The sequence below is a fragment of the Vipera berus genome, assembly GCF_964194415.1.
Source record: "Vipera berus genome assembly, chromosome: 5".
Lineage (NCBI taxonomy): Eukaryota > Metazoa > Chordata > Lepidosauria > Squamata > Viperidae > Vipera > Vipera berus.
The window spans coordinates 30,909,101-30,925,149 of record NC_138207.1 but is presented as its reverse complement, the minus strand read 5'-3'; the positions used below and the strand labels follow the sequence as shown (position 1 = coordinate 30,925,149).

Sequence of the window (16,049 nt, the reverse complement as noted above, 5' to 3'; positions counted from 1 at the left end):
TCTAAATACGATTGGAATCTGCCTTCTGTAACATAAACGTGTTATACCATTGCCTGGTTTCTGGAATGAGAGATGACAGGTCTTGACCTGTGTGATGTCTTTCAGGTTTTTGAAGAATGTGAATACATCCCACCTCCAATATGTTCTCTCAAGATTAAATGCACATAGCTTCTAGAATGGAGCAGGTATAAGAAGCCAATTACTTAGAATTATTAGTAGATGTTGCTAAAAGTTACTGACAAGACAATGAAAACTGACAACATGGTTGCTGACCTGTGTAAAGAATATATGTCCAATGCCAGCTGACAGTTAAATTAGCACATCTTATTTTTCATTTATCTGTTAGATGTGACATAACTTTAAATGAACTGCAACTGGACTAGTAATTTCCTTTTTCTTTTTTTAATTCTAGCTTGAAGGAATGTCATGGGCTGCCTCTTATTAATGGGCAAAATTGTGACCCTTATGCCACAGTATCTGTTGTTGGTCCTTCAAGGTAACTAGTTAAAATGTTTTGAAGTTGCCAAGGTAACAATTGAAAATTTATGCCAAAATTAGGTTGATATTAGTGCACCAGTTTTCAATTGATCAATGTTTCGTTAAACAAAATGTACAGGGTTAATACACATTTTATTATATGATACATTAAACTGAATTATAGCTCTGCATGTTGTGGATGTTCCATATAAGACAATATAAAGGCATGTTTTAAAAAGTGCCAGTATGCATATTGTACATGAAAATAATCTGAATTAAGTTTCAGGTCCTTAATGTAATGCTATGGGATAATATTGTGGCTGTAAACTCTCCTTGGCTTTTTCTAGGCACTGTGCCTCATCTAATACTCTTTTTTTTTTTTGGACCACCATGTCACTGTAAAGCCAGTGGATAAAATACGGTCCTAGAATTGGGAACTTTGGGTTCAACTTTGCTTTTGGGTATGGAAGCTGACATGATGTCTTTGGACAACTCACTGCTCTTATTCCAATTTACATACCGGATTTCTGTTGGGGAAAAAATGGATATGTACACTATTTGAGCTTCTGGAAGAACTGTGGGACATAGATCTTATAAAAGCACACATCAGTTGCATCTCCATAACTGCAGTAGTATCCACAATATTCATGTGGTATTTAGAATATGCAGTTGGCTAAACTAGAAAATCATGTGTTAAAGAATGCTAGTCTCTACAATATTTTTATTCATTATAATCACTTTGTTGCTCCTCCCAAAAATTCTGGTGTGTGCTACTTTCTCTTTATTCAGTACTGCATGTAAAGATTGCCTCCCTTCTCATATTGATATTTTAGGTTATGAGAAGACTAGTCTGCATGGCTCTACTCTCCCCTCAGACATTGATTCCAAGCATAAAGAAAATATCTTAAAATGTCTCCCTATATGAAATCATATGAATATATGAAAGCAATAGTAGATAAGAGTTTATAAAATGCTAATATAAACTTAAAGAACTGAATTCTGTAATCCATCCTTAATCTGTTTCAGACTGCAATAGATAAATAATATTTCATTTATAAATAATTTTATAAAGTCTAATTCTAAATCTTCCTTGAAATTTTCTGCTGTTTTTTTTCCCTAATAAGTATTTCACATAATCAGATTTAATAGGTTTTTAAATCCCAAGTGGCCAAAATCTTCCAGTGTACTGAATACAAACTATGTGTAGTATGTGTATATATATTTCCAGACACAAATATTAGCCTAACTACACCATATTTTTAAAAAATTTTAATGGGGCTATATACAATTGCAAGGAGTCAGTGATGTATTTGGATAATTTTTAAAAAGTCCTTTAATTTTAAACTAAAAAATGCTTTATCATGTAGACTAATCCTATTAATTAAAATTATATATTTTAAGACCTATATGGTAAAGCTGTATTATGTTGGAACAGGAACGATCAAAAGAAGACAAAGGTAAAGAAGAAAACAAGCAATCCACAATTTAATGAAACATTTTATTTTGAGGTAACTAATTTCTTATCTTATGTTGATACTCTGCCCATCAATTTACTCTGTACTGCTTTTGGAGCAAAAAAGGGAGCTCAGATTTCAAAATGACTAGGTCTATAATAAAGATGCCTTCTCCTCCTCTAGATTTTTACATGCCTTACCTAGCACCAAAAGTTGTTTCAGTATTTAACATAGCATTTTATCTCAGGAAGTTTCAATAATGTTGTTGACCCAGCATTATTAATAGAAAAGTACGAGTGTTGATTATTACTGTTGACATAGCTATAAAAACATAAGTACCAGCCTTTTTCTTCTTTCAACTCGCTTTACTTTAACATGAATGTTTTAGAATATTTTAAAAGTGTTGAAAGATTATGAGAGATTATTTTTAAAATAACAATAGGATAAAGGTGCTTATATATTAAAAGTTCAAGTCAATCATTAGATAGCATTTTTTTTTGTGGCAACCTCTGTGTTTTCTGTTTTAAAAGTTGTTATGTTCTTCCTGGAAGAATGCTAGCTGTGATTCTTTTCACTAACACTTTACAAATAAAAAAAATCAAATTTTCCATGACATCAAAATATGGTTAAAGCCTTGGGCTTTAACCGAAAGGAGTAAAACAAAAATTAAGCATAGTTTTCTTACATTTTATATAGCTTATTAAAATGCTTTTTAGAGTTGCCCATCTTACAGCAGTGAGTATTATCACTGATACATTGTAAACATTTACTGTAATAGCCTTTCTTACATTTCAAGTTATATGTCTTTTTTATTTAAATATAGATCCATTTTCTAGTAACAAACAATGTTAGAAAGGCATAGCTATTAGACTGAAATAAATGGGTAGTGCTAAAAGAGAAACAAATTACTGTGTTTTATTTTCAGGTAACTAGATCCAGTAGTTACACCAAGAAGTCACAGTTTCAAGTAGAAGAAGAAGACATTGAGAAGCTGGAAATCAGGTATATTCTTCAACATATTAAGATTAATTCAGATATTGCAATCCAAGCAGACAATGCTTCTTACAATAAAAGTAAAAAGTTGCTCTGTAATTGTTGAAGATGATCAAGGTAATTATTAAGTTTGGGGTGAGATTCAGTTTAAAACTGGCCTTGAAAAAAAACATGCCTTCAAAAACAGCAGTGAAGCATATTCAGAAAAGCTATTAAGTCAAAGCATGTTACAGTATTTATTCTAATTGCATATAATAACCATCTCTGGCTAAGGAGAAGTAAATCATAATATATTTAGAGCTATTGATTTTCAAGTACACCTAGATAACAGTTTAGACATTTTAACTGGCCTGTGACTTACACATTTCTTGCTATGAAACAAAAACATTTTTATTTGGGGAAATATACAATGATGGAGTGGACAAATGCATATATACACCTCTCAATGCAATAAATTTTGAGAAGGAATTATAATTGGAATATTTTGAAGAAAAGAATGTACTATTTCTTAATCCGACTTCAACTAAAGCTTTTCTGTAGGGTTAGAACATCTGAATTCATATCACAGTTGGTATAACATTTAGGGAGGCAATAGAACTGGCTACATCTTCAGAAATCTCACAATACATCGAATGTTTTTCTCTTCTTAATATATGTGCTGTTTAACAGAAATATTGGTGAGGTAAGACTCAGGAACCCACATACAGTGTGTGTATATGCTTTTAAGTTATGAATACTTGAACTATCTTGGCTAAAAAGTAATTTTAAAGAATACATAATGCATGTGTCATTGAAGTGCTACAGTTTAACCAGAATAAAGACTAAATGGGATTAATAAAAATAAAATCAGAATATTAAATGCCTGAGAAGAAAATATACTTTTTTTTAATGCCTCGGCGCCATTGCTTTTTTCTTACTGATAAAGTTTCAGTTTTAACTACTAGGCAGATTTTCACAGTTGCTTTCTATAAAACTAAGATACACTTTTCTTCTTAACTCAGACTATATTAGATGAGAGATAATAACCTTACTTTTGTGCATGTGGAGTTGGTGTGTTGCTCTGTGTGATCATTTAAAATCATATGACCACTTAAAAATTATGTGATGACAGCTAACTAATCAGTTATTAAAACTAAGATTTAACTTTCAGGATTGACTTATGGAACAATGGCAACTTGGTGCAAGACCTTTTCCTAGGAGAAATTAAGATTCCTGTCAAAACATTAGGAAGTGATGTTTTCCCAGCATGGTAAGGAATTGAGTGCAAAGTTGTCGTATTGGCAAAATGAAGAATAGGTTTAACATAATTAAACTAGCATAGCTTCTTCTACCTTCAATATTTTTACCGACTAGTCCAAGTGAATTAATATTTCCTACATTTTCATTGAAACCAACAAAAAGGTTTTAAGTATTACAAAGCAAACAGTTAATCTTAACTGCATTCAAAGATAGGAAAAGTCAGATTGTGATTAATAGTTTAGAACTCTGTTCAAAAGCCATGTCGACATAGTATAAATCCAGCAATGTGTACAAGGTAGCCCTAGTTTCCAGTATTATTTAAAGCTTTAGTAAAATTGCATATAAAACAGCCTTGCTCTCTAATAGTATTATTAAATCAAGCTACTAACCTTTGCCAACTTGTAAAGTAGTTGTCTTTTCAGTATTTTTTAAATGTGTTTCATTTCCTGAAAAATAGATACCAAAAACACAGAGCAGGGCTTTTCAAACTTTTTCAGGTCACAGAAGTTTTTCAAAAAACATTGTAGAGCTCATGATTAAGAAGCAAAACTCTAATAATAGAAAATTGACTGCATTTGAATAAGTATGGGGTTGGTTTTGGTCTCTCACAGAAACCTGTTTGTGAAGAATCTTAGGATTCTGTGAAACACAGTTTGAAAAACTGCTATGTTGAACACAAAAAATCTATTTTTTTAAACAAATCATTAAACTTTGTGCAGTAAATAATAGTTTATTGCATTAATAAAGAGTCAATCTCTAAAAAAATTATATATCTATAATCATTGCAGTGAAATATAATAACAGTATGAGCAACTGTACTACAGGTTAGGCAGCGTTCCAGATTGGTAGAAACAGCATTATTTATACATTACAATGTATAAAATATTGGGTTTCCTTCCTAATGGCATTTGAGGACAATTACCATCAAGATTGTCAAGATTTTAGGAGGGAATAGAGAATGTCTTTGAAGGACGGGGGAAGAATCGTTACCATGCAACGGTCAGATAAGTGGGGTTTGAACCTAGACCAGAAGAAACTAACTTGAGAAAACATCTCAGATAAGCCCCTGCCTAGTTCACACAAACAGAAAGTGGGAAAGCACATTCAGGCAAGCTGTTACAACAAACGATGCATTGACCTATATGACTTTGGATTCTTAGTCTGGATAGAATTAAATAATAAACCTTTATTGTCAAAGTACAACATGTGTACATTGAGATTAGCTACCACTTCTCTACCACTTCAAAAAAGTCATGCTCTGAAAGCCATCTTTGTACACAATTGATCTTTACAGTTAATAAGCCTCTTTTAATGACTCATGGCATGACACATTTGAATCAAGAATTTTGCTTTCTTTGTGGTAGATTCCTCTTATGGAACAAGTTGCTGGAATTTAGACAAGCTTCTTTTCTGGTTCTTTTATATTTCATGAATGTATAATGTTTTAATTAATTAATAGAATTTTTGTATGCTGTCCATAACCATGAAGTGAGAAGATAGTATAAGCATTTTCTAAATATATGAATAAGTACAAATTAGCAAATCTACAAAAGGAGGGAAGGGAAGGGAAAAAGATCCTATTCCTTTTTCATTCTATGTTTATTCTTACTTAATTGCTTAAAACTACAATTTGCTCAGCCTGTCATTTAGAGAATACCTTAAGCCTTAAAATTTCTTATTTTTAAGGTACCTCCTACAACCAAAAGATAATGGAAATAAATCTGCTAAAAGTGAAGATCATGGATCCCTTAGACTGAATATAAATTATGCTGAAGATTATGTACTTCCATCTGAGTATTACGGGTCTCTTAGAGACTTGCTTCTGAAATCATCTGAAGTAGAGGTATTTTTCATTTTTCAAGTGTCACTAGCCCACTCCTTCTGTGCTGGATTTATTGGGAAGTGGTACAAGTTCTCCTTTCAAAGGGAGATATTTTAGGTTAGATTTCTGCTCAGAATTCAAAAAGCAATATGTATAATACTGTACAGCCCCTAAAATGGTTAACTTTTAAAAAACAACTTCTTATACTCTATGAAAAGCTAGAATTTTAGATGCTATTTGTTATGGTTGTCAAGAGTTTACTATTCAGAAAACAAACACTTGAACTATACAAAAGTTTTCTACAAAAAGTGTGCTTAAAGAATTTTCCTCATAAAGAATTTTAAAAGCTGTTTGTTTTCATCTGTTCAATAGAGGTATGCATATTGTACAAATAGATTCAATACATCCTTTTTTTTAGATAAGAACAAATATTCTGTCATGTAGCCAGCAATAAGGCTTAATTTCTATTCCAGCAAAAATCTGGTAGAATACATATGATACTGATAACAGAACCATCTCAGTTCTTAGTCTGGGTTTTAGACTATTTGTACATAGAATTCTCTTGAATTTGGCACAGAATTATATCTCACTTATTCAAAAGAAGGATCTTTATTTAACTTGCTTTTTTATTTGCCCCATATTTATATTATTCATACTTCCTCTTATCCCTTTTGATGTACATAGTACAAAATTCAATAATGTAATTCAATATGGAATTGAATGTGTAATAAATATGTGTGAAGTCGGCTTCAGACCTTTTTTCTGTCTAAGAAATTAATGTTTTCTGGAGGCCACACTCATAACAACTATTATGAGAGTTCATTCTGTATAACAGGGCTAGCAAATGGTTTGATTTAAATCCTTGTTATATTCAAAGGGAGAGAGCTTTTTCTGCGGACCACAAAACCAGTGGTTTTGTGTGCTGCCTGCATCCCACGGATGGGGCTTTCCTTGTTTGTGCAGACCAGTTGCTGGCATGCTGCAGCCCAGTACTAGTTCATGGACCAGGGATTGGGGACCCCTGATTTAGTGGACTAAATTTGGATTCTATTTGGGTTGGCTTAAAGGTGGGAAAAGATCCTCTAAAAGACAAACTGTTATCTACTCTTCACTTTCAAATTTCCCTAAATTCAAATCTCTTTTTGACATCTTTTGAAATAAGAGTTTAAATGGCAACGTGGAGTTCTGAGAGATAAACCATTTCAGTTTGTACCCTTAACCTTCTTCCCAGACCTAATTTGCTGATTAATTTTGGGAAACAGTCTATTTGGTTCCTGGGAGTGCTCTGTCAGTTTTGGATAGCCTACAGCAGGGGTGTCAAACTCAATTTCATTGAGGGCCGCATAAGCATTGCGGTTGCCCTCAGGGGGCTGGGGAGGTATGGCCAGGGTGGGCGTGGCCTACTGGGTGGGCGTGGCTAGAGTGTGTATGGCCTACTGGGTGGGCATGGCCCGCTCTACATCGTTTGCATCAAGGGTGCCTATGGGGGCCTGGGCAGGAGTGGGACAGATCTGAGGGTCTCTGGCAGAAGGAGGGTCTCTGGGCCAGGGCCAAGGCAGTGGGGGCCGTTCCCTCACTGTTTCCTGGATGGCTTCGCGGGCCACGTGAAACCACTTTGCGGGCCGGATCTGGCCCCCGGGCCTTGTGTTTGACATGTCTGGCCTACAGTCACAAAGAACTGATTTTGTTTTTACTGAAAGTTTATTTTGCAGTTGGATGCTCCATCTGATATTAAAAACTTAAATATGAACATAAACAGTAATTTTGAGGGTTTTTTCCTATTATGTCAAATGAAAGGCAAAAAGTATTTCTGTAAGATTTTCTTCCAATCAGCTGGCAAAAAATTAATTGTAATTCTTGAAACTGGAAGAAAATTATTTTACATAAGCTTTTTTTAAACTTAGGCAAAGATTTACCTGAAAAATTACTATTACTCTTATTAACTTTTCCCTGCATATTTGAATGTGAGGAATTATATATGTTCATCCCATTTCCCCCTTTTTATAGCCAATTTCTGCATCAGCTGCTTACATCTTGGCTGAAGTGTGTCGAGATAAATACGATGGTATTTTGCCACTTGTAAGGTTGTTGCTGCACCATCATAGATTAGTGCAGTTTGTTACTGAAGTGGCAGGATTAGAACTGAAGGAAACCCAGTAAGTGCTTGATTTTCTTCCATTCTCTCCAACAGCTGTCTATGACAAAGATAAATGAGTAAACTTGTCACATAGATTTTTCTATTAAATTATTTTTCTCAGTAAATATTACAGATTTTTTGATTCTTAGGACTAAATGATTCAGAATCTTTTGAAATGAATATGTAATAATTGTTTGATTTTGTTAGAAAATAGATATTTTCTGTTTCTTGGCATACGGTATTTTTAAGTTCTGGAGAAATCTTGTGATTTTCTAATCCTGGAGAAAAAGATACTGGGTCTTCCACAGCTTATCTTTCTTACATTTATTAAAGAATGAACCCTTGCAATTATGCTATGCCTCCAACGTTTCACCAGTGAAACCCTGCATTAAAGATCAGTATGATTCAGTCCAAGATTTCTTCCTCCCTCCTGGTAGAAGGCCAGCTGAGCATGAATTGGTCTTATTAATGGTTTTAAAATGTGCATATTCTCTTTAATTTTTCTAGAATTTATTATTAATGAATTGATTTTAAAAAACAGAAATGGCATAGCAATATCAAGATTATATAGAACCAAAGAAAGATGGAAGAATTTGTTCTGTATAATGGTGTCATATTTCTGAAAAGAAATTGAAATCCTTACATGCATTTTTAAAGATAGTGCCTATTCTAATTGACTGTTTGGAAAGAGGTGTCTAGAATTAAATTATGCCATAATAAATGTATAATATTGATTAAACATATTAATTTGAATTTGGCTACTATTAGGGCAACCTAGAAGACATTGGTATCTATTGATAATATGTATCCAGATATATATTTGTAATATTAGAGATATTTTAAAATGTTGCATTGTTGTAGACTATATTAGCTAGAAACTCTGCAGCAGAGAACTTTGGTCATCTTATATCAGCATGAGTGTTTGTGGATATGTGTGTATGTATACACTTCTGAATTTCTAATTATTTCTATTGTATTACAGAGAAGTAAATACAATCTTCAGAGGAAACTCTTTAACTACTCGGTGTGTAGATGAGATGATGAAAATAGTGGGAAAGCACTACTTGAAAGTTACTTTAAAACCAATTCTAGATGAGGTATGATAAATGTATGTGTTGAAATGCTACATATTGGGAGTAATGGAAAAATCCCTACTGCCTAAAAATTTCATACTACTACTACAGATACCAGTTGTTTTCAGCTTTGTGCAAGGTCTAAAATGTCTGTATTGCTTTCTTGAGACTGGATGAACTAATCCAGTTCTTATTGTGCTAGACTGCAAGATAAATCTAATATGCTACATAATCCAATCGCTTTGCAAAATATTAAGTTGCAAATTCTTTAATCCATTTGTTTAATATATTCACCTTATAGTCATATATTGTGTGAACAGTTTACCAAAGGCTGAGCACCTCATATTAGAATTGAGTGTGCAATATTTTTACATCCACCATCATCTTCCTTACATCAGCTTGGCTAGATGTAGATTTGAAATTGAATTTTCAGTATGCAAACAGAAAGAATATTTATTCTTGCTACTGTTGTTTCAGTGGTCAGAATTCCAAGGTGCAGTAGGAATTAGATTTCAAAACTTTAAAAAATGACAATGAAAAACATCCTAGGATATAGCATTATGCACAAATATAACATTTTTGGAAACTACTAAATCCATTAGTCTGCATATCACAGTGGAAATAGAAAAGAATTATGCAATGTTTATTATGGGCTTGGAGTACTGGCAGGGAAGGGATATAGTTTTATTCCATACTGTATTGATTTTATGTGAAGATTGAAGTAAAAAGTCAGCTTGGCAGCCCATATATTCTTAGCTCACATTTCTCTTGACTCCTGGTTGTCACAAAAAGGTTTACCTGTTTCATTGTAGCAGCTACAATTGTATTGGATTAATAACATCATAACATCATTTATTGTATATGTTGCTTCATCTTCCCAGAACAGCTCAGGCTCATTCAACAAAGATTGCTGGCACTATTGTGACTGCATTCTGACTTTTCCTGCTGGATATCATCTAGCATTACTAGCTGCAAACGAGCATGTCAGATATCACTTTAACAAGAAAGTATATAATTTGCTAATTACGCATATGGGTGATGCATAACTTAAAAGACAGCAGTTTTGTTCCTGTAACTGGTCCTTCAAATGGTCAACTTTGCATTTACTGCATAAGTAAACTTTTCCACACAAATTGTTCTACAACATTTTCAAGAGACTGAAGTAAAGTAATAGTTTTCTTGTATTGCAAAAATCATGTGTACCTTGAAGAATCATTGTTATAGGTTAGCAATCTATTTTTAACATCTGATCCAAGAGAGAACATAGTTATTGTATTATTAATTGTCATTTTATAATAAATAAAAGTTTCATTCTTTTAACTTAAAAACAAGTCTCACTGCTGATTAGACAAGTATGTAACTGTGCTGCAAACTTTAATCTTGTTTCAGATATGTGAGAATCCTAAACCTTGTGAAATTGATCCCCTGAAACTGAAAGAAGTAGATAATGTGGAAATGCACAAGGTATGCTAAAGTGTTGTGTAGGGATTTTTTAAATTTATATTTATGGAACTTGTAACAAACAAACATTTTCTGGAATATAAAAGTCCACAATAATTTTAGTAACAAAAAAGTATATTAAGAATCTGAACACTTTTCTTTGTCTTATGATTTTGCCTACTGCATTTCTGGTCTTTAGTTTCATTATGTCAACCTCACTATAATTACTGGGTATAATTAAAAACAACTGCAAAACAAAATACAATATTTGATATATACTTGACACAATTTAAATCAAACCTTATCACTGAAATCTGCTATTGTTTATTCTACCATTAAGAAAATGGAAATGTTAACTATATTATTGATAGTCCAATTACAAGACACATTGTATCTGAAAAGTACTATGGGCATTAATATTAACTACATAGTAAGCTTCTCTGTATTTGATACCACCGACTGAATTTATAATATAATGCTGTGTTTGATCCATGTTACCAGTATTGAGAATAAAAAGTGGATTTGGATGTAATCAAGTGACTTTCATTGGTCTATATATAAACATCCAGAATAAATAAAATTAGAAAAGCCCAACAAAAACAAGGAATGCTGACATAAATTAATAAAAATAGCAATAGTTATTTTTATAACATACATTAAATCAGAAGAATGCCTTCCAAAATAATTGGTTGCCCATAATTTTCTGAAAGTGGTGAGCCTAATCTCAAAGGAGATGCCATTCCAAAACAATGTGCCACCCCCAAAAACCAGCATTTAATAGCTTTGGCCCCCTTTGCTTCCCAGGAGTGTCGAACCACTACCAATTACTACCTGCAAGATCTAATAAGTGGGATCAATTTTATTTGGAGCAAATCATTCCGCAAGCAGTAAGGTGCCAACTTATGCAGGCTTTATAGTCCACACTAGTACCTTAAATTGTAACTTAAAAACCTATCAGCAGCCAATGCAAGGCCCATGAAATTGGAGCGTCACGGTCCATCACCAAGAACTGGTGTATATGCAGGCCACCACATTTTGGACCAATGCAACTTCTGACGTCTACAAGGGCAGCCTTATGTGACATTCACTGCAATAATCCATACACATGGAAATGAGGGCATGAGTTATCATACCAGGTTTTTCTACACTAGGTCAAGTTGCCGTTGGCACACCAGCCACAGGTGGACAATAGTCCCTAATCATGTTCTAGAAAGATCTGTGGGTTTAGAAGGCCTCTCCCTCATTGCAAACCTGTCGTCTTGTGGGTAATGCCTGCCTATACCGATCTCATTGAAGACTCTTGTACAAACAGTAACTCTTAACTTACTTGGGCTCAGCTTCACTCTGTTTTCTCCAGTTCAGATATTTAATAGTCTTCAGGAATAAGATAGCTCAAGATGGCAATGTAAAATTGAGTGTCATCATCATATTGATAATACAGCTGGGCCATTAGATGACCTCATTACTGACTTCATATAAATGTTGAAAAGGCAGAGAGGAACAACTCCTGTGACACTTCACATATCACAGGCTATCAGGCCAAGCTCCTGCTACCTCTGACTAGAACTGACAACTGAGGAAGGAGTGCAACTATTGCAAAACAGTGCCTCCGGTTCTCAACCCCCATAGGCAGTCCAGTAAGATTCCATGGTTGGTAGTACAAAAAGCCAACAGAAGGTCCAAGGCAACCAGGAAAAATGAACTATCCCTCCTTAGAGTCCCAAATCAGGTCATCCACTAGGAGAATCAATGTCCTTTCTCTCCCATGTCCAGGCCTGAACCCTAACTGAAAAGGGTCCAGATAATCTTTTTCATCTAGGGCTCTGTAAAGCTGCCACCACTGTCTCAACAACAGTGAGGAAATGCTAGAAACCAGATGGTAGTTGGCCATGCTTCCAGGGCCAGCCTTTTCATAAGGGAGCACAGCACAGTATTTGGCAAAACTTCAAGGAATTCCCTCCCTACAAAGAGCAGTTGACAATCTTCCAGATTCAGGTGGCAGACAACAGCAAAGATTGACTTAACGTCCTTCAAGGTCACAAACCAAGAGGAATCCCAGATAGCATCACAGAACCTTGCCCAGTCACCACCAAGGACAGAGTGACATTGATAAAGTGACTGTGTGGGAAAGAAAGAGAAAGAATTTTTGGAGGGCCTTGCATTTTATTCTTTTTTTAAAAAAATGCCACTGAATGCTAGGATGGTAATTATGCATACAAATTTGTTGAAGAGATTTTTCTCACTGATAAAATGAACTTGGTGAACACTTAAAATAAAAATTATTAACTTTCTGAAATCATTTGTCTACACAGGAAAATCTTCGTTATTATGTTGACAAAGTTTTCAGTACAATTGTACAATCAAGTATAAGTTGCCCAACATTAATGTGTGATGTGTTGTGTTCTCTGAGGCGCTTGGCTGCTGAAAGATTTCCTAGTAAGTGGATCAATGTCTCAAAATGACTTGAATAAAGGGTCTACATCCACGAGAATGTTACTAAAAATCAGTTCTATAGCATTTGTAGAAAAGAGGGAAATACAAATTATTAATATACCAGGTGTACACTGTGTGTCTTCTGCTGATATACTGCTGTTAACAGCAAGCAACCATACTTATGCTCCACACTAATGTTGTACTGAAGGGATAGGTAGTAGTGGCTTTGGACTAAAGCTACTATAATATTCTATCACTAGATATGCAGACTGAGGCTAAGCTAAAATTTCTTTCTAAGTTGCCTCTTACTGCTATATTACAGAAAAATAATTTACATTTCCAGTCATAGAAAATATATATTTAATAGGTGACTATTGCATGCACCAACCTCGGGTGCCTAAATTCATCGCTACCTTTATTTCTAAAGTAAGAGGAAACAGGCAGGAAACTGATTGCACTACAGACTTTTGTTAGTATTAACAGTGGTTTATGGAAACATTGAATTTAAAAATGTATCTTTGGAAGTATGTATGGAAGTATGCTTAGTTAAGATTAATCATAACAATAGAGCCTACTTTAAATAAATACAGAAGTGGAAACTTGCAGTTTCATTCACACCTGTGACAGAGAAGAGGAAGGGGCACAATCCTTAGTTTGCTATAACTAGCAGGTAACATCAAATAAACTAACAATTCTGATACATGCCCAATAACACAGGGCCATGCATCTTTCATCATAACATCACTTTCATTTCACACTACTTGCTACTTCGCTATTTTGCAGAAGAATAGTAACCTTTTTTTTTCTACTGACACCCTACTAAGATTTTTCACTATCTTATTTCACCCATTTCCTGCTAAGTTATACATTTCACATTTCATGGTTTTTCTCTGCAGATGACCCTCATGTACAGTACTCTGCAGTGAGCAGCTTTGTGTTCCTTCGTTTCTTTGCTGTAGCTGTAGTATCGCCTCATACTTTCCATTTACGACCTCATCATCCAGTAAGTTTTGATAATGTTATGTTCATGCAGTTGGTGAGCTTAGGAGGATGTATGAAGAGATAAACTTACAACATAAGCAGCTGAGGGAGCTTGGAGACCATTTAACATATTTTTAAAAACTCACTGATCAGTTATCAAACAGTAAAGCATTCTCAGTCATTTTCATATGTTGAAAGTACTTGACGTTAGAAACTAGTATATGACTAAAATCAAATTAAACATTTGACTAGTTGGAATCTAATGACTTAACATTTGGGGATACATTTCCTATTTTCAGTAAAATTAAGAAAAACTAAAAATATATGCTGGTTTATAACTGTAATAAATTTGAAAACACATACTGAAGAGCTAGTCTGGTGTAGTTATTAAGGCATCAGGCTAGAAACCAGGAAATTATGACTTCTGATTTAGGCATGAAGCCAGCTGGGTAACCTTGAGCCAGTCATTCTCACAGTCCCAGGAAGAAGACAATGGCAAACATCCAAATCTTGCCAAGAGATCTGCAAGGACTAGCGCAAGTGGCTGCCCAGCGTGAACATTAACTTAAAAAACACACACACACAAAAAGTAATCATACTCCATCATGTTTTTAGTTGATTTAGCTTTGACTATATTGCTCAAAAACCTTTGATGAAGTCTATACAGATAGTCCTCATTTAGTACAGTTCATGAAGGAGTCATATTATTATTCTAAGCAAAAATCTTGTTAAAGCTTCCAGAGGAAATACAACGGAGAGAGAATTAAGTCACTAATATTGCGCACATATGTCTATTTTTTTCTTCCTGGATTATTGGTATATTATTCTTTTAGGTGCATAATTTCCAGGACATATTTATGTAGCAATCTTACTGGACCAAGAAGTTAAGCATTTGGCAAAAAATGTGATAATTTTCCTTTTCTTATTTTGGCACTGAATATAGTTTTTTGTTTCCTTTAGAAAACACCAGATACTACATATGGAATTTGCACAATTTTTCTTCCACGTTTTTGGGCCAGTGCTCTCTCAGCTACACCCTACTTGTTATATCCTCGTACTTTATTCCTTCTCTCATTTAGGAGCTCAAGATATTGCATTCAGTATTCTTTTCTCTCCTTGTTTTCCCCACAATCGCCACCTTCTCAATAGGTTGGGCTTAGAGAGCAGAGCGTGCATGGCCAAAAATCACCTAGTGAGTTTCCACAGGGCGGACCTCAGTCTTGCCAGTGCCATTTCAACAGTTAACCACTATATTGCACTTTGTTCTTTTCTCTCTCTCTTTCTTTCTTTCTTCTTTTTTTTTTTTGGACATGCCTATCAATTCATTTTCACTTGTTCAGTCTTAGGTCTCCCATACTTCATTAAAGTAAAATTGACATGTATTATGTTGTCATTACTAAAGGATTTATTTAAATCTAGAGATTTATAGAACTAAAGCTTTTTTTGCCCACTAATTAATAGTGCAGTGAAAGCTATTTTCTGTGTTTTTTCTTATATTTATTATTTTAGAAAAAATTACCCTGGCAGTAACTGCCTTGATTACAATGCAGTTAGAACCAAGCTCTTTATAGCTGAAGAAAAACAATTCTTGTTTTAATATTACAAAGCTTATGTGAATGCGCATGAAACCTGTATTGTTGCAGAAAATGTATGTTTGATATGCTGATGTATCTGCCTATTTCATTGTACAGATAGTCCTTGACTTGGCCAACATTGAAGCAACACACGTCACATGATCACATTTTTTGATGTTCAGTAACCAGTCCAAGTGTGTGATTGTTTGCAGCATCCTGTGGTCATGTGACTGGTTTACAGCTTTTTTTCCCTCTGGAAGCCAGCATTTGAGGTTTCTTGCAAAAAAACCCCATTGCGGACAATGTGTTTACTTAAAACCAAAGCATTTGCTTAACAACCATAGTGATTCACTTTAACAACTGTCACTAAATGTCATAAAATCAGCTTGGACATATGATGACCCACTTAATTTGGGCTCAACTACA

The 16,049-nt window shown here is 34.2% G+C and overlaps 1 protein-coding gene across 1 annotated transcript in view; it reads left to right on the top strand.

The window, feature by feature from the left end:
• The window catches only part of RASA2 (RAS p21 protein activator 2), a 55,275-nt gene that overhangs the window by 20,517 nt on the left and 18,709 nt on the right, over window positions 1-16,049 (top strand). Inside the window, exons 6-15 of the mRNA XM_081329261.1 lie at window positions 413-496; window positions 1,913-1,985; window positions 2,857-2,933; window positions 4,075-4,173; window positions 5,850-6,006; window positions 7,993-8,141; window positions 9,105-9,219; window positions 10,585-10,659; window positions 12,948-13,071; window positions 13,965-14,071. Of these exons, the coding sequence (XP_081185387.1) occupies window positions 413-496; window positions 1,913-1,985; window positions 2,857-2,933; window positions 4,075-4,173; window positions 5,850-6,006; window positions 7,993-8,141; window positions 9,105-9,219; window positions 10,585-10,659; window positions 12,948-13,071; window positions 13,965-14,071 (1,060 nt within the window). The remainder of the gene's footprint in view (window positions 1-412; window positions 497-1,912; window positions 1,986-2,856; window positions 2,934-4,074; window positions 4,174-5,849; window positions 6,007-7,992; window positions 8,142-9,104; window positions 9,220-10,584; window positions 10,660-12,947; window positions 13,072-13,964; window positions 14,072-16,049) is intronic.